The sequence below is a fragment of the Bos taurus genome, chromosome 11, assembly GCF_002263795.3.
Source record: "Bos taurus isolate L1 Dominette 01449 registration number 42190680 breed Hereford chromosome 11, ARS-UCD2.0, whole genome shotgun sequence".
NCBI classification, from domain to species: domain Eukaryota; kingdom Metazoa; phylum Chordata; class Mammalia; order Artiodactyla; family Bovidae; genus Bos; species Bos taurus.
Window position 1 is genome coordinate 46,249,254 of NC_037338.1, and position 27,873 is coordinate 46,277,126.

The following is a 27,873-nucleotide window of genomic DNA, read 5'->3' on the forward strand; positions in this document are numbered from 1 at the left end:
AATATTACACTAGAAAATATTTAACAAAAGAAAAGGCAGTAATGAAGGAATGGGGGGAGGTAGGAGGCATATACAAAGCAAATAACAAAATGTAGACATAAATTCCTATCTTATCAGTAATTTCATTAAATGCAAATAGATTAAAGACTCCAATTAAAAGGCAGAGACTGGCAAAATGGGTAAAAAACCAAAACAACCACAATCTAGCTCTATGCTAGCTACAAGAGATGGTCTTTAGATTCAAAGACACAAGAGGTGAAGGTATGAGAAAAAATATACCATGCAAACAGTAACTCAGAGACAGCTTAGATGGCCATACAAATATTAGACATAATAGGCTTTAAGAAAAAAATTGTCACTACAGGCAAAGAAGGAGATTTTATAATAATAAAAAGATCAGTCCATCAGGAGATACAACAATTATAAACACATGCACCTAACAAAAGAGTCCCAAGATACATGAGGCAAGAAATGGCAGGACTGAAGACAGAAATAGATATTCAATAACAAGAGTTGGAGTTTTCAATCTCCCATTTTCAATAATGTCTAGAAATCAACAGTGAAATGAAAAACAATATAAACTAGCCAGATCTAACAAGTATTATAGAACACTCTACCCAACTATATAGTTAATATATTTGTATAGCAAATATACATTTTTTTCAAGTACACATGGAACATTCTCAGGAATAAACCATATGGTACACCATAAAGCCTCATTGAATTATTGAAATAATACTACATATGTTCTCTGACCACAATGAAATAAAACTAGAAACCATTAACAAATCTGGGAAAATCACAAATCTATGAATATTAAAAAGCAGAGTCCTAAATAGCCAATGGATTGAAGAAAGAAGTCACAAGGGAAAATAGAAAGAACTTTGAGATAAATGAAAATGAAAACACAACATATCAAAACTTCTGAGGTGCAGTTAAAGCCATGCCTAAAGGAAATTTTATATCTTTAAATGACTATTTTTAAGAAAGATCTCAAATCAATAACCTAACCTCCCATCTTAGGAAATTAGAAGAATAATCTAAATTCAAAGGGAGTAGAAAGAAACAATAAAGGTGTATGGAAATAAATGAATTAGAGAATAGAAAAACAATAGATAAAATCAATGAGTCCAAAAGTTGGCGCTTCAAAAAAGATCAACAAAATTGAGAAATCTTTAGCTAGACTGGTGAAGAAAAAATATAAAGAACTCAGATTACTAAAATAAGGAGTGAAAGAGGGATATTACTACAAATAAAAGGATTATAGGGGAATCCTATGAACAACTGTAGGCCAGCAAATTAGATACCATGGGCATATTCCTAGAAAGACATTTAAACTAATGAAACTGACTTAAGAAGATAAATGCTGAATAGACCTAAAAAGAGACTGAAAAATGGACCAAGTATCTAAACAGACATTTCTCCAAAGAAAATATGCAAGTGGTCAGTAACACATGAAAATGTGCTCAATATCACTAGTCATTAGAGAAATACAGAAATCACGAATAGATACTACCTCACATGTACTTAGGTGGATATAATTTTTAAAACACAGAGGGTAAATAATGGTGAAGACAGGAGAAAGTGAAACCCTCATACATTGCTAGTGGGAATGTAAAATTGTACAGCTGCTTTTGGAAAAAAATTGGCAGTACCTCAAAAAGTTAGTTACCATATGTCCCATAAACAGCTGTAGTACCCAAGAGAATTGAAAACATATGTCTGTACAAAAACTTGCACATGGATGTTTCTAGCAGCATTACTCCAAACAGTCAAAGGCGGAAACAATCCAAATGTCCATCAACAGGTGAACAGATTAACAAAATGGGTCTCCATACAATGGGTTCTTAATCAGCTGTGAAAAGAATGAAGAATTAAATATGCTGAGACATGGATGAAACTTGAAAGCAGTAGAGAGACAGGAATGATGATCAACCTTTTTAAGATCTGTGTTCTACAGGGGACAAGAAAGAGATCAGTGAGTTGTTTTTTGTCTAACAGCTTTTCCAGCAAGTTTGTATGTTGATGGAAATGATTGCACCTGTCATAATCCCCTCATTCTCCTGCCTTCCTGAACAAGGGAGAGGGAATAGAGGAAGACAGTTTTTCTTAAAAGGAGCAGTCGCTGTAAAGGAAAAGAAGGCAGAATTTAGGTCACAACTGCACACATCTTGGGAGATTTGATGGTGTAAACATAAAGAAACAGAAGATTTTTTTTTTAATTGATATAGGAATGAGAATTACCACCTGACCTAGGTAAAGGTGGAATTGGGTCAGGTGGACATTTCTCTAAGTGGTGAATGAATTCATTATCTTAATTGTGATGATAGCTTCATCACGGAAGCCCAGGGTGTATACACCTAGGTCAAAACTTACCAGCGCGTACCCTTTAAATGGGTGTAGTTTATTGTGTGTTATAACGCAGTACACAATAGAGCTGTTAAACGCACATACACAGGAAAGATTACGCTGAAAGACAGCTGCAGACAGCCTCCGATAAATTGTTTTCTGGGGAGGTGAATGGAGTATAGGATTTAGAGACTCAAAGGCTCCCTGGAGGTCCAGTGGTTAAGAGTCTGCATTTCCACTGCAGGGGGCACAGGTTTGATCCCTGGTCAGGGAACTAAGATCCCCGGATCCCTGGGTTGGGGAAGATCCCCTGGAGAAGGGAATGGCAACCCACTCCAGTGTTCTTGCCCGGGCAATCCCACGGACAGAGGAGCCTAGCGGGCTAGAGTCCATGGGGTCGCAAAGAGTTGAACATGACTTAGCGACTAAATAACTAAAGGATCTTAGGGCCAGGACGCCCGCCTGCACACAAGTCGCCGGCTCCTGCTCAAGACTCGAGTCTAGACGACGCGGGGAGGGGCTAATGCGGGGAGGACCACCGCTAGACAGTCCCAGAGATGAACCTTCCCGACTTCACAGTTGGGCAGAGAGCAGTCGGTTTGGTGCCCAACTGCTTTTTCCTTGAAGCCAGAACCCTGATTGGCTGTCATCCCGAGAGTATTGAATCACAAAGTGGTCAAGGAAAGAGAAGGAAATCATTGAACACCACTCTCCGCCGGTCCTAAACCGCAAATGAAAAATGGAGATTTCACACGCGGAATTGGCCCTGGAGCGGATTTCCGCTTTCTGAGTGGAGAGCGGAGATCTACAGGGGTGGACGCCGGAAGAGAGGAGACGGGGCCGATCCGCCGCTCTCCGACTCTGCAGGATTTTGAGCCGGCCCATTTGCTCCACAGTATTAATTTCTAGTCGACCCTGTAAAATCGGAGGACCCAGGGCAGGCAGACCAAGAGGAACTACACTTCCCAGCAGGTTGTGGGTGCTGGGCGCTGGGCGGTGTTTCCGGCGCGTGTGCAGTCGCTGGCGCCCGGTGTGCAGGCAAACTCATGGATCCCGGCGGCCGGTGGCGAAACCTGCCCAGTGGGCCCAGCCTAAAGCACTTGACCGACCCCTCTTACGGGATCCCGCGGGAACAGCAAAAGCCAGCGTTGCAGGAGCTGACGCGGGCGCATGTCGAGTCTTTCAACTACGCTGTGCGCGAAGGGCTCAGCCACGCGGTGCAGGTGAGCTTGGCGTCCTCCCAGGCGCTCCTCGATTCTGGGTTCTCTGGCGCCGCTAGCCCCTGCTACAGGCGGATGGAGCAAAGGGACCTGGCGGCGGATGGGGTGCGGGTTGTGTGAGGCGCTGGAGAAGGAAGAGGGAGAGGTGAGTGAGGCTGGGGGCCTGGAAGAGGGAGCGGGAGATCCAGGAGACGGGGGAGTGGGGCACAGGCTCAGCGCCGGGCTATGTCGAAGAAGGGGCCAGTGAGGCATTAAAGCGAGATTCAGTGGGAAACCTTTGGCCCTCCTTAAGAGACTGGTAACATTATTAGGTAACATTTACTCCAAACTAAAGTGATTGGTCGAGAGGGTGATGGTAGCAGGCTTCAGGTGAAAATAATGGGGTAGGGTCTCATTTAGTAAGCATCCTGATGTCTCCGGGCACTTGACTCTTGACAGTGAGGGAGAAGCAGACCTGTGTAAGAGACAGTTCTTGCTTGCGATCTTGTTTTGGGTGGAGGTAGTGGAGCTGTGATGGAGAAGGAAATGGCAACCCACTCCAGTATTCTTGCCTGGAGAATCCCAGGGACGGAGGAGCCTGGTGGGCTGCCGTCTATGGGATCGCACAGAGTCGGACACGACTGAAGCGACTTAGCAGCAGCAGCACCAGGTGGAGCTGTGAAAGCAGGGGGGCACAGAGGAGGGAGGTGCAGCTAACCCAGGGCAGGACCTCATGAATCCAGGAGAAGAGTGCGTTCCCTCCAGGTGAAGTGCAAGAGCAGAGCTCAGGGGTCTCCACCCTATGCTTTTGTTGGATAGGACTTGTTCTGCAGGAGGGGTGGAGAGAATGTTGAAAGTTGAGCCAGTCTCTGATGCTTGAACTCTCTTCTGCAAATAATGGGGGAACCATCGAAGCTTCTTCGAAGATTAATCCTGCTGCTTCACCCATTTGCAAAAGATGAGATATTTTTGTCTGATGGGAAATAATTTCTATCATGCCTGGACTCATTGTATCATGTCTATGAGAAAAATTGTAAATCTGCATATAAGTTAATTGACCCTGGGATTTATTAAAACAGTGAAAAAGAGTCCAGCGTTGAGATGATCAAGGAACGTTTGCGCTAAAATGGGTTCTCTGGTAGCTATATGGTAAAGAATCTGCCTGCAATGCAGGAGACCCAGGTTCAATCCCTGGGACAGGAAGATCCCCTGGAGGAGGGAATGGCAACCCACTCCAGTATTCTTGAGGAAGAGCTTGACGGGACTACAATCCATGGGGTCGCAAAGAGTTGGACACTGCTTAGCAACTGAATAACAACATACGCGCACAGAGGGTACAAAGTAAAAATGTGGAGCAGAGATAAGTTAGGAGTTTGGGATTAACATATACACACTACTGAAGTCAGGTACTTGGTTCAGAGGACAGCTTTGTCCCGTAAACAGCTGTATCCCTAGAACCTATTATAGAATCCAACAGTCAGTAGACCAAAAAAATCTGCTTAATGCTGTTTTAGGTACTTAGGATATGAGTATACCGGATGTCGTGTTAGCTCTTTTTAGATGTGTTGCATTGGCATGATAGTCATCAGTGCTTGTAGAACGCTTGAGATTTGAAAGAGTCTTCGAGAGAGAGTGCCTTAAAAGTGCAAGTGGTTGACTGTCTCAACTGTATTTCAGGCCGTGCCTCCCTTTGAATTTGCTTTCAAAGATGAGCGGATCTGTCTCACCATTGTGGATGCCGTCATCAGCCCTCCAGCCGTTCCCAAAGGGAGCATCTGCAAAGAGCTCAACGTTTATCCAGCAGAGTGCCGAGGCCGGAGGAGTACCTACCGGGGAAAGCTGACAGTGAGTATGAGTGACAGCATGCAACTCACACACTGTACATTTTTTTGAATAAGCTCAGTGCCTAATACGGTTTATACCAGAGTTTGGCTTTCTCAGTGCTGTCATCTGAGCGATCCCATCTTTTAAACCTAAAGCATAGAATCATTTAGTTTATGGTCCTCTGCCTTAATCTTTTAAAATACTCATCTATTCTTTTTTTATATACATTTTTTTTTCAGTATTCTATTGTGCTTTATCACAGGATATCGAATATAGTTCCCTGTGCTATGGAGTAGGACCTTGTTGTTTATCCATTCTAATTGTAATAGTTTGCATCTACCAACCCCAAAGTCCCAGTCCATCCCTCTGTCTCCCTCCCCTAGAATACTCATTTATTCCTATAGATCTAGATAGTCCCCCCTTTTTTCTTTTTTTTTTTTTTTTAACTTTTCTCTCTCATTTTCACTTAGGCCGATATCAGCTGGTCAGTGAATGGAATCTCAAAAGGAGTCATTAAGCAGTTTCTGGGCTACGTTCCCATCATGGTGAAATCCAAGCTTTGCAACTTATACAACCTTCCTCCAAAAGCCCTCATTGAGCACCATGAGGAAGCAGAGGTACCTGCAGGGGAGCCGTGCCCTGAAAGACCCAGTGACAGTAGAAAGGGCCAGAACTGGGAGTGCGAGAACAGAAAGCTTGTCAGGGAGTTCAGTTTTCTTTCTCTGCTTTAATTTCTAGATAACAGGGGCCTTGATGTCTTGTCTGTGCCCTGTGTAGGCTTCATAACGAGTCTCAGATGAGACAGTGTATGAAAAAGAACACTCTAGGGGCTTCCCTGGTGGTCCAGTGGTTAAGACTTCATGCTTCCACTGCAAGGGGTGCAGATTCAATCCCTGGTGGGAGAAGTAAGTCCCACATGCTGTGTGGCATCAGCAGAAAAAGGAAAAAGAGGAGGAGCAAATGGCAACCCACTCCACTATTCTTGCCTGGGAAATCCCATGGCCAGGGGAGCCTGGCTGGCTACAATCCATGGGGTCACAGAGTTGGACATGTCTTAACGTTTAAACAACAACAAGATAGATTTGTCAGTTTCTGTTATGTGAGTACTATAAGAAGCTAAATACTTAAAAGCATTATTTGTGATTAAAAAAAAAAAAGAACTCTCCAGTTAGAGAATATTACTATTTGTGGGGGATAATTGGTAGGTTTTTCCCTAATTTTCTGAATGATACATATTTAGAGATGTATTTGAATTTTTACAGCTCTCTCAACATTTTAACCCACAAAATGTGTCTAATATGTCTGCTTTACCTACAGTCGAACTCTGTGGATGTATTAAATGCTTCATATACCCTCCCTTCAGCATTTCCTTCAGCTCTGTTAGGTGGCTTGGGTTGAAGTAATCAAGATGTGCAGACTCTGCCTACAACAGGGAGACTGTATGTGGTGGGAAGAGGCCTTTGGTGCAGATCTGGGTTTGACAGCCAGCTGTTCAACTTTCCCCTTGTGCATCTTTGCAAAGTTTAATCTCCCTGAGGCTCAGTTTTCTCTTTTGAAAATGGCATGTAGTTGTCCCACTTGTGCTGACATAGAGCACCCAGCATGATATACCTGCTGTGTGTGTGTGTGTGTGTGCACACACGCGCAGGCTCAGTTGTGTCTGACTCTTGCAACTGCATGAACTGTAGCCCACCAGGCTCCTCTGTCCATGGGATTTTCCAGGCAAAAATACTGGAGCCGGTTGCCATTTCCTCCTCTAGGGGATATTCCCAACCCAGGGATCAAACCCACGTCGTCTTGTGTCTCCTGCATTGGCAGGTGGTTTCTTTACCACTGAGCCACCAGGGAAGCCCATGCTGGGTTCACGAGAAACCATACTTGTGTGGAAGCAAAACCATTACTGTTGTCAACTTTAGACTTGAGTAAATTGTTTTTGGTTTTTAATGTCATTGAAAAGTGCAGTCATTTTAGGGATAAGAATGTGGCAGGTTATGTCCAACTTGTCTGGTCAAAGGAAGTACCATGATTTCCTTCCATACATTTCTCCCAAGTCTCTACAGCCTTTTTAATGTGCTTGAGAAGATTTAATTAAGTCAGCAGTTTCCCAGGGACCCGCAGGTCCTCTTGCTTAAGGGCACTTCTTGTGCACATCTGGTTAGGAATGAGGGTGATACTGGCCCTTAGTCAGTATCATGTTTGCAGGTACTTATGTGTCTTTGTTTAAAAATTTTTAATTCATCTCTTTGGCAGGAAATGGGAGGCTATTTTATCATCAATGGCATTGAAAAAGTCATCCGAATGTTGATTATGCCTCGCAGAAATTTCCCCATTGCAATGGTAAGACCAAAGTGGAAAAGCAGAGGGCCTGGATACACTCAGTATGGTAAGTTGCAGGGATGTTTGGAATGTTCTTTCAGAAATAGTTAAGCTGTTTTATTAAAAGTAGATGTATGCACGTAGAGTCTGATATTTTTCTCTCATATATATAATTTTTGGTTTGTTTTTCTGTTAAGCAATTCTGTGCTATAAATTCATAGTGGAACACCTAGTTTCTACTGTGTTCAATTTTTTTTTCAAACTGAATGAACTTTTTTTTTTTTTTAAGAAATAATTTTATTTATTTATTATTGTTCTGGGTCTTCGTTGCTGCACAGGCTTTTCTCTAGTTGCAGCGAGTGGGGGATACTCTCTAGTTGCAGTGCATGGGGTTCTTGTTTCAGTGACTCTGCATGGGCTCTTAGGGTGCGTGGCTTCAATAGTTACTGCATGTGGGCTCAATAGCTGTGGCTCATGGGCTTAGTTACTCTATGGCATGTGGGATCTTTCCAGATCTCAGGGGTCAAACCCATCTCCTCCATTGGCAGGTGGATTCTTCACCACCATCAGGGAAGCCCCTGAACATGGGTTTTTATGTTATTGCTTATGATACTGAAGGCTGGCTGACTTGGCCAGAGGTGGGTCTGGGCCTCTGAATTCTTCCAGTTCAGGGGGCACGGCATTCGCCTTGTCTCTGACTGATAGCAACCTGACCTCTGTTTGATCACTGTCCATGACAGGGCCTGGCTGCTCAAGATAGCATTTTGCAGTCTGGAATCCTATAGTTAAACAGTTCATTCTTACAATTGAGCTAAAAATCTGTCTCTAATTATACCCGTGGATACTGCTTAATGGTAGTGTTGCTGAGTTTCTGATTATTTGCTCTGTTTGTTTCAATAGGAGTTTCAATGCACTGTGTGAGAGAGGAACATTCCGCTGTCAATATGAACCTTCACTACTTGGAAAATGGCACGGTTATGTTGAACTTTATTTACCGGAAAGAACTGTTTTTCCTTCCTTTGGGATTTGCACTTAAGGTGTGACTTACTGAATATACTTCTTTTGTTAGGAAGCGAATCGTTGGAAGTGCAAAATGGATAGGTCGTCCTTATCAGCGTTCATGCTATGCTAATATCCACTGCTCCATAACAAGTTACCTCAAAATGCAGTGGTTAAAACATGACTAAATATTTCTATTTCTGTGGTCAGAAATATGGAAGTAGCTCCTGATGTGGGCAGTTCTGGCCAGGGTCTCAGGAGGTTGCCATGAGATGTCAGTGGGGGCTGCTGTTGTGTAGAAGGGTTGCCCAGGGCTGGCGAATCCCCTTCTGAGGTCGACTGAGCTTGGCTGCCAAGTCAGTGCAGGCTCTTGGCAGGAGGTCTCAGTTCCTCTTCACAGGCCTTTCCACAGGCTTCTTGAGGCACCTGTCTTCCCCAGAGAGTTCACCAGGAGAATGAGGCTGCAGCTGCAGTGCCCGTCACAACCCAGCCTTGAGAGTCACACTTCAGCTTCTCTGCCATACTCCCTTGGTCACACAGGCCAGCCCTGTTCAAGGCAGAGGAGACCAAGATTGTGGGTACCAAGTGGGAAGGGTCATTGGGACATCTTGGTGTCTCCCATACAAGTGTGACCCTTATTTTGAAGAGCTTGCTTAGATTCAGCAGTAGTAGAGGTCTGATTTTTCTTGGGTTTTAAAAAGAAGTAGGAGAGAACTATTACTAAATGATGGTTAACAATTTTGAAAAAAAAAAACTTTTTTGCATATATATGGAATTTTAAAAGATGGTAATGATGACCCTATATGTGAGACAACAAAAGAGACACAGATATAAAAAACAGACTTTTGGATTCTCTGGGAGACGACGAGGGTAGGATGATTTGAGACAATAGCATTGAAATATGAATATTACCATATATGAAATAGATGACCAGTCCAAGTTTGATGTGTGAAACAAGGCACTCAGAGCCAGCGCACTGGGACAACCCAGAGGGTTGGGATGGGGAGGGAGGTAGGAGGGGGGTTTGGAATGGGGGGACACATGTACACCCGTGACTGATTCATGTCAATGTATGGCAAAAACCACCACAATATTGTAAATTAATTAACCTCCAATTAAAATTAATTAATTAAATAATCTTTTTTTCTTTCTTTCTTTTCTAGGCACTCGTCAGCTTTTCCGATTATCAGATTTTTCAGGAGCTCATCAAAGGAAAGGAGGATGACTCTTTCTTTAGGAACTCGGTTTCTCAGATGTTAAGGATCGTAATGGAAGAGGGATGTTCCACACAAAAACAGGTCCTTAACTATCTGGGGGAGCGCTTCAGAGTGAAACTCAGCCTTCCTGACTGGTACCCGAACGAACAAGCTGCAGAGTTTCTGTTTAAGTACGTGAAACTGTTTCTTAGGGTTGGGCAGTGTCTGTGGTTACCAGTAAGGATATACATGGGGCTGGTGAGTCGTCTGGAAATCAGAATAGCCCTGGGGGTGGGATTCTGGTGTAGGGAGATAGGGGCTAACTTTGTTCCTGCAGCCATCCTCACCTTTCTCTTCCTGCTAGCTTCCTATTTTATATTGTACTTTTAAGGTTTTATGTTGAAATAACTTCAGACTTCCAACTCACCAGTTTATTAACATCTTTCTTACTTTCTCTGCATATACATCGTTTTTCTTTCTGCATTATCTGGAAGCTGCAGGTATCATGTCCCTTTATTTCCCCAAGGCTGGCACTCTGTCTTCTGTATCCACTGTGTAATTGTTAAGGGAGCCCTGCTGTAGTCCTCCACTGAGCAATCTGTAGCCACAAGCCACATTCAGGGCCATTTCAACTGAGAAAACGAGTTGTTTTTTTTTTTAATTGATTTAAATTTAAATATCCACTTATGGCCTGTCCCTACAGTCCTAGATTTTGTGAGTCTGTTCTGTTCTTTTGCTAATGTTGCCAGCAAAAGTGAAAAGCAGTTTTTGGAAAATGACTGAAGACGTCTAGGGTAAATGTGGATTGGGGACCTTGGTTAGCAGGACATGGGATAGTATCAGTAGCTGGATTGTTTTAAGCTTTCTCTTTCGGCAGCCAGTGTATCTGTATCCACCTGAAATCCAACACTGAGAAGTTCTATATGCTTTGTCTCATGACCCGGAAGCTCTTTGCTTTAGCCAAAGGAGAGTGCATGGAGGAGAATCCTGACAGTTTAATGAACCAAGAGGTTCTAACTCCTGGTCAGCTCTTCCTCATGTTTCTGAAGGTAGGTGCAGGCTGTTTCACCCTGGAGCATCCTTACCTCTTGTGGGATGGTGTGGCCATATTCAGCAGTATTGTTTCTTGCATGCTTATAATTTCTAGTTTGAGCATTTTTTTTGTAGGTTTGTGTTTTTTTTTTTCCCTTCTATTTTTTGTTTGTTTAGCAGTAAGGGACTTAATCAGAGGCATTAGCTTACGGCAGGTTCAGGACTTTAGTATCTTCATAGACGCTAAATAAAAACTGTCAAATCTTGGTCATAACATTAATGATGAAGTGTAAATGGCCAATATACTCACTTATAGTCAGTCCCCATTATTTACAGATTCTGTACTATTAAATTCAACTACTCAACATTTATTTTTAACTCAGCAATATCAGTACTTGCGGCACACTCCTGGTCATTTGCAGACATGTACAGAGTGCTGAAAAGTTATTCTTCTGAGGCACAAGGCCCAGCTCAGTTCTGATGAGCAGTAAACGAGTGTCTCCTCAATGCCATGTTTTTCACATTTTTCTGCTTTTTCTTGGTGATTTTGCTGTTTAAAATGGCCCCCATGCTCAGTGCTGAAGTTCCTTTCCGTGGTCCTAGCTCAAGAAGGCTGCATTGTGCCTGCCTTATAGAGGAAACACTTACGTTAGACACATTTTGTGCAGGCGTTGAGTTATGATGCTGTTTGCTCTGAGCTCAGTGGTAAAGAATCAACAGTGTAAACTAAGTGTTCACAAACACAGAAAACAAGGTCATGTGTTGATCAGTTGACAAAGATGTCAGTAAATGAAAACTCGCTGACATCTGACCCTGCATTTCCTCTGGGAGCAGGGGTTTTGTGCAGTGTTCACACAGATGTTGTAGGACGTGATTATTGTAAATAATGAGAACTCGGTGTGTCTGTGTGTGTCTAGGGAGAGAATGTTATAATAATTTTATAAGAAAGTTGATTGGATAGCATTTTATATTTTTAATATTATCCCTAAAAAGAATTTAAGATGGAGAAGGAAATGGCAACCCACTCTTGTGTTCTTGCCTGGAGAATCCCAGGGATGAGGGAGCCTGGTGGGCTGCCATCTCTGGGATCGCACAGAATCAGACACAACTGAAGTGACTTAGCAGCAGCAGCAGCAGCAGGCATAACAAGCCCTCAATCAAAGTTAGGTATTTCTCTCCATAGCTTTTCCATGGGATGAGGAAAGCTTTCCTAGGAGCATTCTGAACAGACTTGCCCACATTCCTCATTGGCCAGACCTGGGTGTGCCTTCTCCTGACCAATCACCAGCAAAGGAAATGCAGTTATGTTAATTATCATGTCAATTCTCCAGCAGTTTCCCTGAGGCTCATGCTACATATAGGGAGTTGGGATGGTGGGGGAAAGATACCTGCACAAAATCAAATTCTGAGAGGGAGGAGTAGTGGGAAAAAGTGCAGAGGAAGAGAACTGCAGAAACTCCCTCAATAGCTTGCTAACTGCAGACAGGTGAGGGTGGCTATCCTAGATTGCCCAGCCATCAGTTGACCCTCCAGCTGACTGAAAATGCAGAGTTCAGTTAGGTTGACCCAGACCAGAAAATTTCCCCAACTGACCCACAGGATCAAGGGCTAAATAAAATGATGATTGTTTAAAAAAAAAAAAAAAGAATTTAAGAGATAACATAATGACAGGAAAGATGGAGAGGACTGAAGTAAAAATCTCCAAATTCATTATCAATAATTAGGGCTTCCCAGGTGATGCAGTGGTAAAGAATGCGCCTGCCAATGCAGGAGGTACACGAGACAGAGGTTCAATCTCTGGGTAGGGAAGATCCCCTGGAGAAGGAAGTGGCAACCCACTCTAGTATTCTTGCCTGGAAAATTCCATAGACTGAGTAAATATGAAATTTGTGGTTAATTAAAACACCTAAAAATTAAACTGTTTTTCTTACTGCAGGAAAAATTGGAAGCTTGGTTAGTGTCTATTAAAATAGCTATAGACAAGAAGTCTCAGAAGACCAATGTGTCCTTAAACAGTGAAAATTTGATGAAGATTTTTAGTCTGGGAATAGACCTTACAAAACCATTTGAATACCTTCTTGCTACTGGAAATCTACGTTCTAAAACAGGTGAAATTAAATAAATGGGCTTCATTTTGTTACAATTTTCAGATTATTTGCTTAATGTCAGTTTGCATATTGCTATGAGAGATGTTTTTTTGTTTTGTTTTGGTTTGGTTTTTTGGCCACACCACATGACACATCAGTTCTTAGTTCCCTGACCAGGGGTCAAACCTGTGCCCTCTGCAGTGGAAGCTTGGAGTCTTAACCCCTGGACTGCCAGGGAAGTCCCGGGAGAGGTTCTTTTTAAAAGTGAGCTGCTCACTCATTAAAGACCGATTTCAGGTTGTGAATTTTGACAGGTGTATATTGGGCTGAAGGGCTTTAGACAGGTTGTCTGTATAGTTTAAATCTGATTTTAATGAACAAATGCATTTCCCGTACCTCCTTCTAGAAAACCAGAAACTGCTTAGATTTCTGAGGATAGGTTAACTAGGTGGTAGTCTGAGAGGGTTTTTAGACATACCCATCCCTAAACCAGTCATATCAGAACACCTGGAAAACTTTACTAAGTGGTTATTGAAGGGCCAGAAGTCTTTTTTTTTTAAAGGAGATGGTACTGATGCAAATTCCTTAAGGGCTAACAAGTGCTTGTGTGTTATACAACTCTCTCGGGTGAATCCCGTTTAATTATTTGCTGTTTTGTAACTCACTTATGTTTCTCCATAGAGATCATGTGGAAGAGATGGGGAAACAATTAAGGCTAATAGTTTGTGAAATCTGGGGATTTTTACTGTATTTTTTTCCTTTGTAAACTCTTCCCCTCCCCACAGCTGAATAAACTTTGTGATAACCCACTCTGTGATCGCTAGTGTGGGCTTCCCAGGTGGCTCAGTAATGAAGAACCTGCCTGCTGATGCCTGAGTCGGGAAGATCCCCTGACAAAGAAATGGCAACCCACTCCAGTATTCTTACCTGGGAAATCCTATGGACAGAGGAGCTTGGCAGGCTACTGTCCACAAGGTCCCAAAGAGTTAGACACAATTTAGCAACTGAGCATGCATGATCTGAAATGTGTTCTAAGGTTTTATTATCTTTTCAGAGCCTCAAATAAAAAGAGGCTTTTTCTTTTTTTTTTTTTTTTTCAGTTTATTCTATTTGTCAATGATGTCTGTTTTATTAAGGTCTTGGCTTCCTGCAAGATTCTGGACTTTGTGTCGTGGCTGACAAGCTGAACTTCATACGCTATCTCTCCCATTTCCGCTGTGTGCACAGAGGGGCTGATTTTGCTAAAATGCGGACCACCACTGTGCGCAGGCTGCTGCCGGAGTCCTGGGGCTTCCTTTGTCCCGTGCACACCCCTGATGGGGAGCCCTGTGGACTGATGAACCACTTAACCGCCATCTGTGAGGTCGTCACACAGTCTGTGTACACAGCATCTATTCCGGCTCTACTCTGCAACTTGGGTAGGTGGTTCGCAGCAGTCAGCAGTCTGTCTTGTTTGCTTGTGTGGGTTTTACAGGTGCAAAGCTATTCAGTTGTGCTTCTCTGGGGTTTGAGCAGAGAATTCATATAAGGGTGATGGTGTCACACTGTGGATAACCTGTGCCATTTTGTAAAGCACCTTTACAGAGGTTGTTGACAGCTCATGGATGAGTGTTCTTTACTTAGCTAGAGTAGATTCTTGTTATTTGCAGTACTTCTCTAAGTCACCACTGGCACTGAATTAGCAGACACTGAGTCATTGGTCCTAGGGAAGAAAAGGTTAGGTTCCTGCATACCTCTCGTGACAGCATTTTCATCGGCTGCTGGGTCCATGGCCTTGCTTTATGCATGCTTCTGTTTAAAGATGCCTTATTTAATATATATTGTTGATTCATTAATACTGAGCTTTCAGCTAACTACACTGTAACTATAAGCTCATCAGAGCCCTGTGCTTAGGGGCCAGCACTTTGGCACTGTGCTTGAAGGCCATTTTAAACAGCAAAAGCACATACAGCACTGAACAGTGCAGAAAGGACCCTTATTTGCAGTATGAGCTGAAACTGCATCCCCTTGTGTGACCTCAGCCGGAAACATGCTTCTGGTGACTCAAAATTTTCACTAGATGTCCTCAAATGACGCGAGAGGAGCCACTAGTATTGATGCTGGGGTTACAGATACATTTTAGCAAGTTGGCAAATTTGTAATGTGTGAATAATGAGCAAATGTAATTAGATTTCGGAGGGGGAAAATATGTTTACCTGGCTCAGAAACAAAAATATAAAAGGTATACAAAAAAAAAGCCTCCTTTATACCCCTGTCCACCTGCTACTCTGCTCAAAGCCAGAGACCCTAGACCTGGGGGTCCTTGCTGAAAGACTTAAATGTTTCCTCAAGCCATATAAAAACATTCTGGTCTAGAGACAAGGTGATTAGATGTCTGGAAAGGTAAAGCCGTTGTTGAGTCTGGAGGGAAATTTAAATGTTGGGAAAGCATCCTGATGAGATCATTCCATTTGTTCACTTCACCAGGGGTCACTCCAGTTGACGGAACTCCACATCGGCCGTACAGTGAGTGCTACCCTGTCCTGCTGGACGGTGTCATGATTGGCTGGGCCGATAAGGAGATTGCCCCTGGCATTGCCGATTCTCTCCGACATTTTAAGGTGATCTTGAGTCTCTGTGAATTGTTTTGTCCCTCCATCTTAGGTTTTCATGTCTTTTCTAATTGTTGAGGTAGCCCTAGGGTATTATTGAGTGTGAAGGGGTTGGAGGTCAGAAGCTAATTCTGGAATTGCCCATATGGTCCTTCTGGTGGCAGCATCTTGCCTTACACTGACCTCATTGGTTAGGGTCAGTGACAGGTATTTGAGCTACATGCTTTTTTTTTTTTTTGGTTTGTTTCATTGAGGCCCTAGTCTACTATTTTAACACATTTTTAACTTTTTTTTTTCCCTTTGTAAATACTAATGGCAGATAGGGGATCTCAAAATATGGCCTTATATTTCAGGTAATACTGAAGCTAATCAAGATAGCAGTCATAACTGGTTGCCTTCTGTTTCTTGAAATACTTTTTTAAAAAGTCAAATAGAATAACATTCTTTGAATAACTAAACTTTAGAATTCTCTCTGGGAAAGAGTCTTTGTTGCTTAGATAATGGCCAGGAGTTTGGCAGTAGGATGAATTTGTAGTTTATGCTCTGTCCTGTTTAGTTGGGTTTTTTGTTTGTTTTTCAGCTTTTTCATTGCTTTACTTTGATAGTTTTACACTGAAAGCGTGTTTGAGCAGCATAGAGAGCTCTCATATGCCCATTACCGAGATATACCAGTTGTTATGTTTTCCCCCACGTGCTTTCTCATTTGTATGCTCTATAAATACTGTGTACATTTTACTTCCAAACCATTTGAAGACAGTGTACAGACATGTCCCCTTTTCCATGAAGATTTCAGTGTATATTTTCTAAGAACAAGGATTTTCTCTTTATTAACCACAGTGCACTTAAAAAATCTCAGGTGGGTGAAGTCTATAGCTGATATTCAGATTTTTTTGTCTGGGACCCAGTCCAGAATCCCATGTTACGTGTGATTGGCGTGTTTCTTCAGTCTCCCTTAATCTGGGACAGTTCCTCAACCTTTAATGTCTCACTTTTTTGTTTTTAAAGAGTATAGACCAAATTGTGTACATTGTCTCTTGATATATGTAGCTTTCTTATGATGAGACTCAGAATATCATTTCAGGAGGAACTTAATGTAGGCTGGTCTCCTGGCTGCTGATGTTAACTGTGATCACTTTAAGATTGTGTTCTTTAGTCCCCACACACAATTCTTTTGCTTGTATACTTCACCTATGGAGAAAAAAGTTGTGAGATTTTCTCCTTAGACATATTAAAAGTATTATATTCATTCCCTGACAAAGATCATTCTTTATTAATAAAGATGAATAACAAATCTTCCATTCCTGGAATAAATCCCACTTGGTTATTATTTTAATACCTAATAAATATGGATACTTTCTCAATTTTATTTAAGATTTTTTAAAAAATCGACAGTCACAAATTTCTGCTTGATAAAAAGCATTAGAAAGTTTTCCTTGGTGTTCAGTGCTCTGGAGCAGTCTGCGCAGCAGTGAGTCCTCTGGTCTTAGGTCTTCTAGAATTCACCTGTGAGGCCGTCCAGCACTAGTGCTGTCTTTGGGGCAGCTCCTTGATACCTTTATGTCTAATACAGAAGTTGGTCTTGAAGCTTTTTACCTCTGCTGAGGTCTGTTCTGGTCACCAGCATTTTATCCATTTCATCTTGGTTTCAGGGATATGCAAAGCAGCCTCATGGTTTTAAAATTTTGTTTCTATGCTCTTCCCCCCTTTGCCTTTTTTTATTCAGTATATTCATACCCTTGGTTTCCCCACAAGGAAAAAGAATACCCATCCCTTTCTCAATTACATCAAAAGAACTAAAAATGTTTTATTAGTTTGAACCTTTTTCTGTTCTCTGCTTCTTTAATTTCAGATTTTATCTTTGATTTCTTATACTTTGTTGTTTTACCTTTTGGGCTAAGAATTAATTCATTTATTTTTATTCTTTCATTTTACTAATAATATATTTAACTGTAAATCTATAAGTTCTACTTATATATTATATATTCAAGTATTATATATACTTAAATATATGTTATACTTATTGCCATAAGTTCTACCATACAGATTTCATTTTTTTTTTTCACATTTCTGTAATTTTAGTATTTCTCCTTTCACCCAAGTGTTCATAGATTTTTTTGTTTGTTTTTTTAATTGCCAAGTGGAAGGGCTTTTTCATTGAATCCATTTTAAAATAACACCAGTAATCTTATATTTTAGACATCAGCCAACAGAATTGCATATACTGTGTTTACCCACACATTCTTGGTTTACCTTTTGCTCAGTCTCAGTTGTTACTAGTTTGCCTCATAGTGAGATTGAGTCCCCAAGAAAGTAGGGCTTTTGCCAGCTCTCAGTGTGGGGTGAATAGCCACCTGTGGGGGGCTGAGGCTGGCAGGGTACTAGATGTGTTACCTGCGAAACTTTCAAGGTGTTGCTTTTCATGTTAGATCTCCTCCTCCGTACCCACCTCCTAGGTGGCAGAGGGATAGACGTCACTTATTCTTCACGGAACTCTCTTTTTATTGAAAACAGGTGTTGAGAGAAAAAAGAATTCCTCCCTGGATGGAGGTGGCCCTGATCCCCATGACAGGAAAACCAAGTCTGTACCCAGGATTGTACCTTTTTACCACTCCTTGTCGACTGGTGCGGCCTGTGCAGAACTTGGAACTAGGCAAAGAAGAACTGATTGGAACTATGGAACAGGTACATAGACCCCTGTGATGATATAATATACAGCTTTCAGAGACTCAGTTAACTGTTAAAGTGTTACAGTTATCATGACAGTCAGGCATTTGAAAGAAAGTCACAACTTATTTTCTGCCTCCTCTGTGATCAGCATGAAGCAGTTTTCATGCTTATCAAACCTGAGAGGGTTGGTATTCACCTTAGCTGCCTTTCCCATCCCACTCAGCTCCCCAAGTTTCTTTGCACCCGGCTCTGCCTTGGGTGGTGAGACTGGAACATTCTGCTAAAATCACTCACAATCTTTGCTTACATCTCTGTAGTTGCAAAACTCTAGGCTTCGTGCTACTGATAAAAATTTTTCCTCTTTCCTATCCCCCTTCATAGTTGGACCAGGGTAGATTTAGAATGAAATGTTTAAGACGTGCTATTTCTTACTGTGCATCCCTGCAGTGTTCATGATACTGGGTGGGTGGGAAGGTAAGAGCTAATATGTGTTAGCAGTCACAGTTACATTGTGCCTTGAACTTCCTGGTCCTTCCTCTTTCCAGATCTTCATGAATGTTGCCATCTTCGAGGATGAGGTTCTGGCTGGGGTCACCACGCACCAGGAGCTCTTCCCTCACAGCCTGCTGAGTGTGATCGCCAACTTCATCCCTTTCTCAGATCACAACCAGAGTCCGAGAAATATGTACCAGTGCCAAATGGGTAAGACAGAGCATAGAGTGGTGGTGGTCACAAAAGAAAACAGACTGCAATTTTTAACTCTGAGATAACTTCAAACTCAAGAGAAAAGCTAAAAGTTATAAGAATAGTACAAAGAACTTCCATAGACCCTTTACCTAGATTTTGCCTCATTTGCAGTTTCCTCTTGGAAAGTGAGCTGCTCCTTTACCCCCTGAACATCCTGCTATGTATTTCCTAACAACAGGGCGGTCTACTTACATAATCAAGGACAATTACTAAAATCAGGAAATTTAAGAATACATTATTTTATAGCATAATAAAGTTTGTGGAAGTTTTTCCCTGGGTAGCACCTAGTCCAAGACCATATGTTGTATTCAGTTCTCTTGTCTCTTTAGTTCTTTAAGTTAGATCTTTAGCCTTAAATGTCTGTCTTACCTTATTTTTAAGAAAAAGATAAATTTATCTTGTAGAATGTCCATCAGCTTGGTTTTGCCTAAGGTCCTGTGATTAGATTTGTTAACAGTACAAGCCGTGTGGTCACCCGTCATTATCATCTCTAGTGCTTTCTTTCATTCGTGCCTGGTGATTCAAGTTTTCATGGAGGGTCATTTCAGCCTGGAATTTTCAGCCTGAACAGCTTCTCTTTAACATTTTTTTATAGCTAGCTGCAGGTTGCTGGCTGCAAATTCTCTTAGTTTTCATTTATCTGAGGATGTCTTTATTTCATCTTCACTTGCAGAAACTGGATATATAATTCTGATTTGACAGGACTTTCGGGTTCCCCCCTCCCTGAGCACTTAAAAGATGTTGTTATGCTCCGTTTTTTATCTTTGTCATTTCTAATTAGAAGTCAGTGGTTATGTGTATTATTGTTTGCTTGATTATAGTGTTATTTATTTTTCTTCTGTCCTTAAGATTTTCCCATTATGTTTGGTATGTAAGCTGATTGACTGTGATATGCCTAAATATGTTGCTGTTTGTATTTATCTTGCTTGGATATTCCTAAACCTGTTATTTTGCTGATATTCCTAAACCTGTTTTTAAAAATTAAGTCAAATCTATAAGATATTCTGTCATTATTTCTAGAAATAATGAGACTGTTCTGTCTCATGTCCTGAGATGTCTGTTATGCATCATATATGTTAAGCCTTTTAACACGTTATTGACCGAAGGACTTTTGCAGAAACTAAGGCTTGTGGCCGATGATTTGTTATGTAAGTTAATGTTGAAATGTCTCTGGTAAATAACATTTGGGTAACAAAAGACATACTAATACATCTCCAGTCAATAAGTTGTTAATATTGTCCAATAAGCCATTGAATTTTCTGTTCTCTTTTTTTTTCTTTCTTTCTCCTTCAGATTGGGACATTTTATTGATCTGTCATATTCACTGACTTTTCTGTCATTACTGAATTTTTATTTCAGACACTTAATTTTTTAGCCTAGAGCTTCCGTTTGTTTCATTTTTATAGTTCCTGTTTTATCTGAGATTCTGATCTCCATTCATGGTGGACGTATTTTCCATTACATTTTGAGCACAGTTGTAACAGGTATTTTAAAGTCATTACCTCCCAATTCCAACATTTGGATCGTCTCAGGATCAGTCTCCACTGATTGCATCTTTCTTGAGTCTAGGTCACATTTTCCTGTTTCTCTGTATGTCTAGTAATACTGGATTGTATTGTAGATGGAAAATATGTGGTAAAGACTGGAATTTCATGGTGGTCCAATGGTTAGGACCCAGTGCCTTCACTTCTGGGGCCCAGGTTCAATCCCTAGTTGAAGAGCTAAGACCCTGCAAGCTGTGTAGTCAAAACAAAAAAATGGATTCTATTCTGTTCCTCTGGCGAGGGCTGGTTTTCAGATTTCTGGAAGCAAGCTTCCAGTGGTTGATATGTGCTCTTTAGCCTTAGCTGGACTGCTTATGTCTGTCCCACCGTGCATAGTTCTAGAGTCCACCAAAGATTTGGACTGCTGTTCTGACTGGGCCATCAGACAAAACATAAAAAACAAAACATCCAAAACTGAGAAAACTGGAAATTCATTCAGCGCAGTTCCTTTTGTCCAAGTGTTAATCCCTCTCTAGTTTGTAACTTCCTGTGGTTACATTCCAGTGCTTTCAGCTAGTATGTGTATGTATGTAATTGGCTTTTGTTTTTCTTCTGGATCTTTTACTTATACATGTTGAGAGTGATATTGTAGGAGTGGCCCTCTCTTACTGGAAGCTGCAGATCTCCCTTTCTGTTTTTTAAAAGTTCCCCTATGTATATATTTATCTATTTTAGTTTTTAAAATCATTTTGTTTTGAATTGATTCTCTGTACTGTAGGGAAGTACAAAAAAGAAACTTCTCTATCCTGCACCTGACTACCCAGAGTTAACAAATACTGACATTTTGTTCTGTATGTGTGTGTGGGTAGGTGGATGTCTGTGTAAGAAAGTAGTCTAGGGACTTCCCTGATGGCCCAGTGGCTAAAGCGGCATGCTCCTAGTGCTGGGGGCCCAGGTTTGATCCCTGGTCAGGGAACTAGATCCCACATGCAGCAACAAAGATCAAAGATCCTGCATGCCTCAACTAAGACCCAGTGCAGCCAAATAAATAAAATTAAAAAAAAAAAAAAAGAAAGTCGTCTAATTAGACAATAGTTACTATCACTCCTCTCCCACCAGTAATAGTAATGTCCCGTAGTTTTGTATGTATCCTTTAAATCCTCTTTTTATGCTTTTTTTACATTACACATTTCCATAAACTAGGTCTAGAACTATTCGGATTGTGTGGCAAATCTACACGAATATATCCTAGTAAATGTTATTCCCTACTTTTTCTCACACAGCATTGTTTTCATGGTTGGGTCATGTTCATACACATTTGTCTACTTCATTTTCACACCAGGTATTAGTCTGTAGTAAACGTAACCAGCATGACTTACTCATTTATTCATCCCCTTATGATGAATATTTGGTTTCCAATTTTATATGTTATCTTTGACATCAACAGGGAAAAAAACAAAATGTTAATGTTTTTTTTCCCTTTGTAGGTAAGCAGACCATGGGCTTTCCACTTCTCACTTTTCAAGATCGATCAGATAATAAACTGTATCGTCTTCAGACTCCACAGAGCCCTTTAGTAAGACCGTACATGTATGATTATTATGACATGGATAACTACCCAATTGGGACAAATGCCATTGTCGCTGTTATCTCTTACACTGGCTACGACATGGAAGATGCCATGGTAAGTGCTGCTAAGAGGTGTACTTCCACCCTTTCTCATTTTTAACTTTTCTGTTTACCATCAGATCACTGAAGGAGTATTTCTTATGTGCCCAAGTACCTAATATTTGATGCATGAATGTTCTATTAATTAATTCCTGGTCTAAGTTAAAAGTGACAAGGGGACTTCCCTGGCAGTTCAATGGTTAAGACTCTGTCCTCCCAGTGTTGGGGGCACAGGTTCCATCCCTGGTTGGGGACCTAAGATCCTATATGCTGCTCAGTAAGGCCTCCCACCCCGCAAAAAAGTGTCAAACTTTGAGGGATATCACTAGATATTTCATATGCATATAGCCTGCGTATTTGAGTGCACAGTACAAGTAGATGTCAAATGAATGTAAAGTAATCTTAGAAACATCTACTTTTTGTATTTATGCATGATTGGGTTCTCAGCCATCTATATGTGTCTGGATTTTAATAGTTAGCATAGGTGATTTGGGAGATGTGGAGTTTTAAAATCAAATGCCAGTTATCCTAAACCAGTTATAATGCTAACCAGCTTTATTTTGAAAACCCTTATTTGGCCTCAGTCTGTTAAATTAATGATCCTCTGACTTCACAGATTGTGAATAAGGCCTCTTGGGAACGAGGCTTTGCCCATGGGAGTGTCTACAAGTCTGAATTCATAGATCTGTCTGAAAGAATTAAACAAGGAGATGATAGTCTGGTCTTTGGAGTCAAACCTGGAGACCCACGGGTTCTGCAGAAGTTGGACAATGATGGATTGCCATTTATTGGAGCACAACTGAAGTATGGAGATCCATATTACAGCTACCTAAACCTCAACACTGGGGAAGGCTTTGTGATGTACTATAAGTAAGTTTGCATACCCGGAGCTATTTCTTATGGGCTATTTCTCAGTGAAATCTCTGGAAGTCAGTGAATGTTATTTTTCAACAGAATTTTTGGAGTAATACTAGGGGTAGCTTAGTCATTAACTGAATGGACATTTCTTATATGAGATGAAGTTCTGTGGTCTGTTGTACTGTTTTGTTTTCCTACTTTTCTTGTCAGTCTGTTAAATCTGATGAGTTATATCTGGGATTTATTTTACAACTGTTATTATTCAGACTTGATCATCTCTCTCAGACATGTTAATAATGTGTCTTAGCTAAAAAGTGGAATTCATTATCCCTGTTACTAAAACTGGATTTTTTAGGTCTTAGCTGCCTTTCTTGCTACTGTTCTTCCAATCACAGTTCTGTAGTGAATGTAATCAATACCCCTGTCCATAAGTATTTTTAGGGATACCAGCTCTATTTGTAGTGAAGAATAGAGATAAGAATAATTTTTGCAAATATCCATTATGAAACACTAAATACTAATATATCAATAAAAGTATCTCTAGACATTTATTTATTAAACAACAAAAATTTATTTTTTCACAGTTTGGAGGGTCAGAGTCCCAGATCAAGGTGAAGGCAGGTTTGGTTTCCCGAGGCCTCTTGGCTTGCAGGTGGCCACCTTCTCCTTGTCGCACATGGTATTTTTTCCTGTGCACGTGTGCCTCTCTTGTCTCTCCTTGTATCCAAATTTCCTCTTCTTATGGTGATGCCAGTTATTAGATTGCATTCAGGAGGGACCGGCCTAATGGTCTCGTTATTAACTTCTATTACCTTTTTAAAGCTCCGATGTCCAAATACAGCCACATTCTAAGGCACCCTCTATTCATTTTAACAAATATTTGACATTCTGCCCTGTTTACTTTTTCCTAGGAGTAAAGAAAACTGTATTGTGGATAACATTAAAGTGTGCAGTAATGATACCGGCACTGGCAAGTTCAAGTGTGTGTGCATCACGATGCGAGTGCCCCGGAACCCAACAATTGGAGATAAGTTCGCCAGTCGTCACGGGCAGAAGGGCATCTTGAGCAGGCTGTGGCCAGTGGAGGACATGCCATTCACCGAGAGCGGGATGGTCCCTGACATTCTGTTCAACCCCCATGGTTTTCCATCCCGCATGACCATAGGCATGCTGATCGAGAGCATGGCTGGCAAGTCTGCAGCTCTGCACGGGCTCTGCCACGATGCGACCCCCTTCATCTTCTCAGAGGAGAACTCAGCCCTGGAATACTTTGGCGAGATGCTGAAGGCCGCTGGCTACAACTACTATGGCACCGAGAGGTTGTACAGTGGCATTAGTGGGCTGGAGCTAGAAGCAGACATCTTCATAGGCGTGGTGTACTACCAGCGTTTACGCCACATGGTCTCCGACAAATTCCAAGTGAGGACCACAGGAGCCCGAGACAAAGTCACTAACCAGCCTATAGGGGGGAGAAACGTCCAGGGTGGAATCCGTTTTGGGGAGATGGAGCGGGATGCCCTTTTAGCTCACGGTACATCTTTTCTCCTCCATGACCGCCTCTTCAACTGCTCGGATCGGTCAGTGGCCCACGTGTGTGTGAAGTGTGGCAGTCTGCTTTCCCCTCTGTTGGAGAAGCCGCCCCCATCGTGGTCTGCCCTGCGCAACAGAAAGTACATCTGTGCCCTCTGTAACCGCAGTGACACCATTGACACCATCTCCTTGCCTTATGTCTTTCGGTATTTTGTAGCTGAACTGGCAGCTATGAACATCAAAGTGAAGCTGGACATCGTTTAACCTGACGCAGGTCTTTTGGGTCAAGACTGCTGTCAGATTAAAACAAGATGTTGTTCTGGTGAGGCTATTCATAGTTATTACTCTGGAGTGTTTCATGGTTGTCAGAGCTTTCAACCAAGACCTGGCAACTCAGAAGGCAGACTTTCTCAGTTGTTCTAGTATAACTATTGAAGGTGACTTTCAGTATATTTGTTCTTTAAAATTCATACATTGACAAATAGAAGGATATTCAGGGAAAAGTCTGTCTAACCCCAGGTTCTCTGCATCCTGCTTTCAGCAGGCAGTGACTGTCAAACATTTATCTGTCCATGTGGAGCAGAGCAGTTCAAAATAAACACAGTGTAAGCGTATATGTAATTTTATATTTTCTTACATTAAAAAATAAAAGGTAGAAATTTTTAACAGCTTTATTGAAGTGTATGTTTACACAAAAAGTGCACATATTTAATGTATATAATTAGGTGGGTTTGAACATATGCATATACCTGTGAATGATCACCACAGTCATGGTAATAAACATCACCTCCAAGTTTCCTTGTGTCTCTTTGGGTTGTTTTTTGGTGTTTTTATGGTAAGAACACTGAACTTGACATCTATGCTATGGACTATGGATAGAACACAAATTAATATATCACTCCATAAAAAGTTATTCAAAAGATTGATATGTGTCTCCAGAAACTGGGTCTTTGTATAACAAAAAAACAATGTCTTTATTGAAAGTGAAAGTTGCTCAGTCATGTCTGACTCTTTGTGACCCCATGGACTATACAGTCCATGGAATTCTCCAGGCCATAATACTGGAATGGGTAATCTTTCCCTTCCCCAGGGAATCTTCCCAACCCAGGTCTCCAGCATTGCAGGCGGATTCTTTACCAACTGAGTTATCAGGGAAGCCAATCTTTACTGAAGAAGTGATAAAATTGAATCTGTATATAACATGTCTATAAGTGAATGGTTGCTAAAACACATAAAAAGATATAACTCAGAATTGAATTTTATACTTACGTGACTATAACAAAAATGTATCTAAAAGAGCTATATTCAACATGGAATGATATATATTAATATCTATGAATGGACAGTTTGTATAAAACAATTTACTCAGGAAATATCTGAATACAAGAATGATTGGTATCTTTGAGAATAAACTACTGTAGAGTGGGAACAACTATACACACCCAACTCAGCTATATGCTACGTATCTATAATAGGAAAATAGAATATAGAAGAAAATATTTCAACATAAGAAATTTCTATATACATAATTGAATATATCTTTTATATCTCCATGAATGAAGAGTTTGTGAATCTAAATGAGTGTATCTACTAAAAGGAAGGATTTATATACAAAAGTGAGCAATAGAAAATATGTCTAAATGGCATGTTGGTAGAAAACAAAAAAGGTGTCAGGAATTCCCTAGTGGTTCATGTGTTAGGACCCCGTGCTTTCACTGCAAGAAGCCTGGCTTCAATCCCTGGTCAGGGAACTAAGGTCCCACAAAAAGTGCAGCCAAAAAGAAGGGGGGAAAAAAAGCTGTCTACTGAAAGGAAACATCTATATAACACATACTATGAATCTGGAATAAAATGTGGCTAAAATGGAAATGAATATATCTACTCAAGAGTATAGCTGAATGATTGCTTACTTATCTCTGAATTGAATGTTGGTGTAATGACGAGTGTATCTAATCAGAACGAGTGACGTGTTTGTATCCATGAATGAAGTGTTTGCGAACACAAGTGATGTATATGGAGTATTAGAATACAAGTAACTGTCCCTGTTAATAGGATTTAGAAACAAGACTGAAAGGTTTCTTCCCTATGAATGGGTTGCTGGGTGTCTATGGAAACAAGCTGCCATGTTGAATGATGTTTTATGTCTCTATGAATGGAGTGTTGGTGAACCCAAATGAATATATCTACTCAGATAAGAAGGTATATACAAGGTCTATGTGTGTGTGAGAAACTCATGTGTAAATATATATGTATATATAAATACATAATTAATGAACAAGCAAAAAATTACTTAGGAGAAGGAAATGGCAACCCACTCCAGTGTTCTTGCCTGGAGAATCCCAGGGACGGGAGAGCCTGGTGGGCTGCCGTCTATGGGGTCGCACAGAGTTGGACACAACTGAAGTGACTTAGCAGCAGTGACTGTATGTTTGTGTAAAATGGCATGACCATGTTGAATATATAAGTTTGTTAATTAAGTTTTCTTCTAATAAAAATTTATTATGAAAAAAATTACTTAAAGGAAAAATACATTCAAAAGATTTAATTATATGTTATGCAATTTGCAGAAAAATATCTTCAGTGAGAGGATAGGGCTAAACTTAAAACTGAGTAAGTAACTTATATCCATGAATGGAGTGGTAAATAATGAAAGAATTTGAGTATCTCAAAGAAGTAAATACCCAATTGAATGGCAGATTTTGGTTCCTGGTGATACCCATCCCTGGGTGCTGCTAGAAGCCAGACCTCCGGATCTAGCCCACTTGGAGACAAATCCACGGGATAGGTTCAGCCTTCAATCCATCGGGCGGTCAAAATACTTTCACCTAAGTTCCTAATGAGAAGCCACTTTTTATTCCATCTGTCTTGTGATACAAAAGGCTGTATCACAGGGCAGCGCCACAGCCCCACTTGTCTGGGCACATGGAGGACATCCAGCCTTAGACTTCTCACCCTCATCCAGATTTGTTAGGGGTCCTGCATCACTCTTTTTATCAAGCTGTGCAGCATGTGGATCTTAGTTCCCCGACCTGGGATGGGATCCATGCCCCCTGCATTGGGAATCAAGTTTTAGCAACTGGACCACCAGGGAAGTCCCTATCCTTTGCCACTCTTGGCACATCTTCAGGTTATAGTGTTGCTTTAACAATCCTGCCAACTCTGTCCACCCAACTGTGCCCTTGAAACACGGACCTGCCAACACACCTAGTGGTTGTAACGTACTGCGTGATGTATTATAAAAACACGTTTCAGTGACGAGTGATTCTCTTGATGGTAAGGGTTGCTCCCACTGGGAAAATGTTACAATGACAACAGCAGCAATGGGA

The 27,873-nt window shown here is 41.2% G+C and overlaps 1 protein-coding gene across 2 annotated transcripts; it reads left to right on the plus strand.

Moving 5' to 3' along the window:
* Positions 1 to 3,371: 3,371 nt before the first annotated feature.
* On the plus strand, positions 3,372 to 25,345 carry POLR1B (RNA polymerase I subunit B). Of its 2 annotated transcripts, none has more exons than NM_001100292.1 (15): positions 3,372 to 3,572; positions 5,226 to 5,393; positions 5,843 to 5,989; positions 7,623 to 7,755; positions 8,589 to 8,725; positions 9,851 to 10,074; positions 10,761 to 10,932; positions 12,852 to 13,023; positions 14,139 to 14,420; positions 15,469 to 15,602; positions 18,105 to 18,275; positions 18,806 to 18,962; positions 21,979 to 22,175; positions 22,776 to 23,029; positions 23,929 to 25,344. In NM_001100292.1, exons 1-15 carry the CDS (start codon positions 3,396 to 3,398, stop codon positions 24,809 to 24,811), a joined length of 3,408 nt encoding a protein of 1,135 aa, NP_001093762.1. In that variant the 5' UTR covers positions 3,372 to 3,395; the 3' UTR covers positions 24,812 to 25,344. The 2 variants fall into 2 exon arrangements, with proteins under 2 accessions (NP_001093762.1, XP_059747008.1); XM_059891025.1 differs by lacking the exon at positions 3,372 to 3,572 and adding an exon at positions 3,599 to 3,714 and having other exon boundaries at positions 23,929 to 25,345.
* The last annotated feature ends 2,528 nt before the right edge of the window (positions 25,346 to 27,873 follow it).

What these genes read in the sequence shown, in the direction of transcription:
- POLR1B (NM_001100292.1), top strand. Translation starts at nt 3,396, where the DNA reads ATGGATCCCGGCGGCCGGTGGCGAAACCTGCCCAGTGGGCCCAGCCTA. An exon ending in AGCACCATGAGGAAGCAGAG is followed by an intron (nt 5,990 to 7,622) that starts GTACCTGCAGGG and finishes TCTCTTTGGCAG; the next exon opens with GAAATGGGAGGCTATTTTAT. An exon ending in ACGACATGGAAGATGCCATG is followed by an intron (nt 22,176 to 22,775) that starts GTAAGTGCTGCT and finishes CTGACTTCACAG; the next exon opens with ATTGTGAATAAGGCCTCTTG.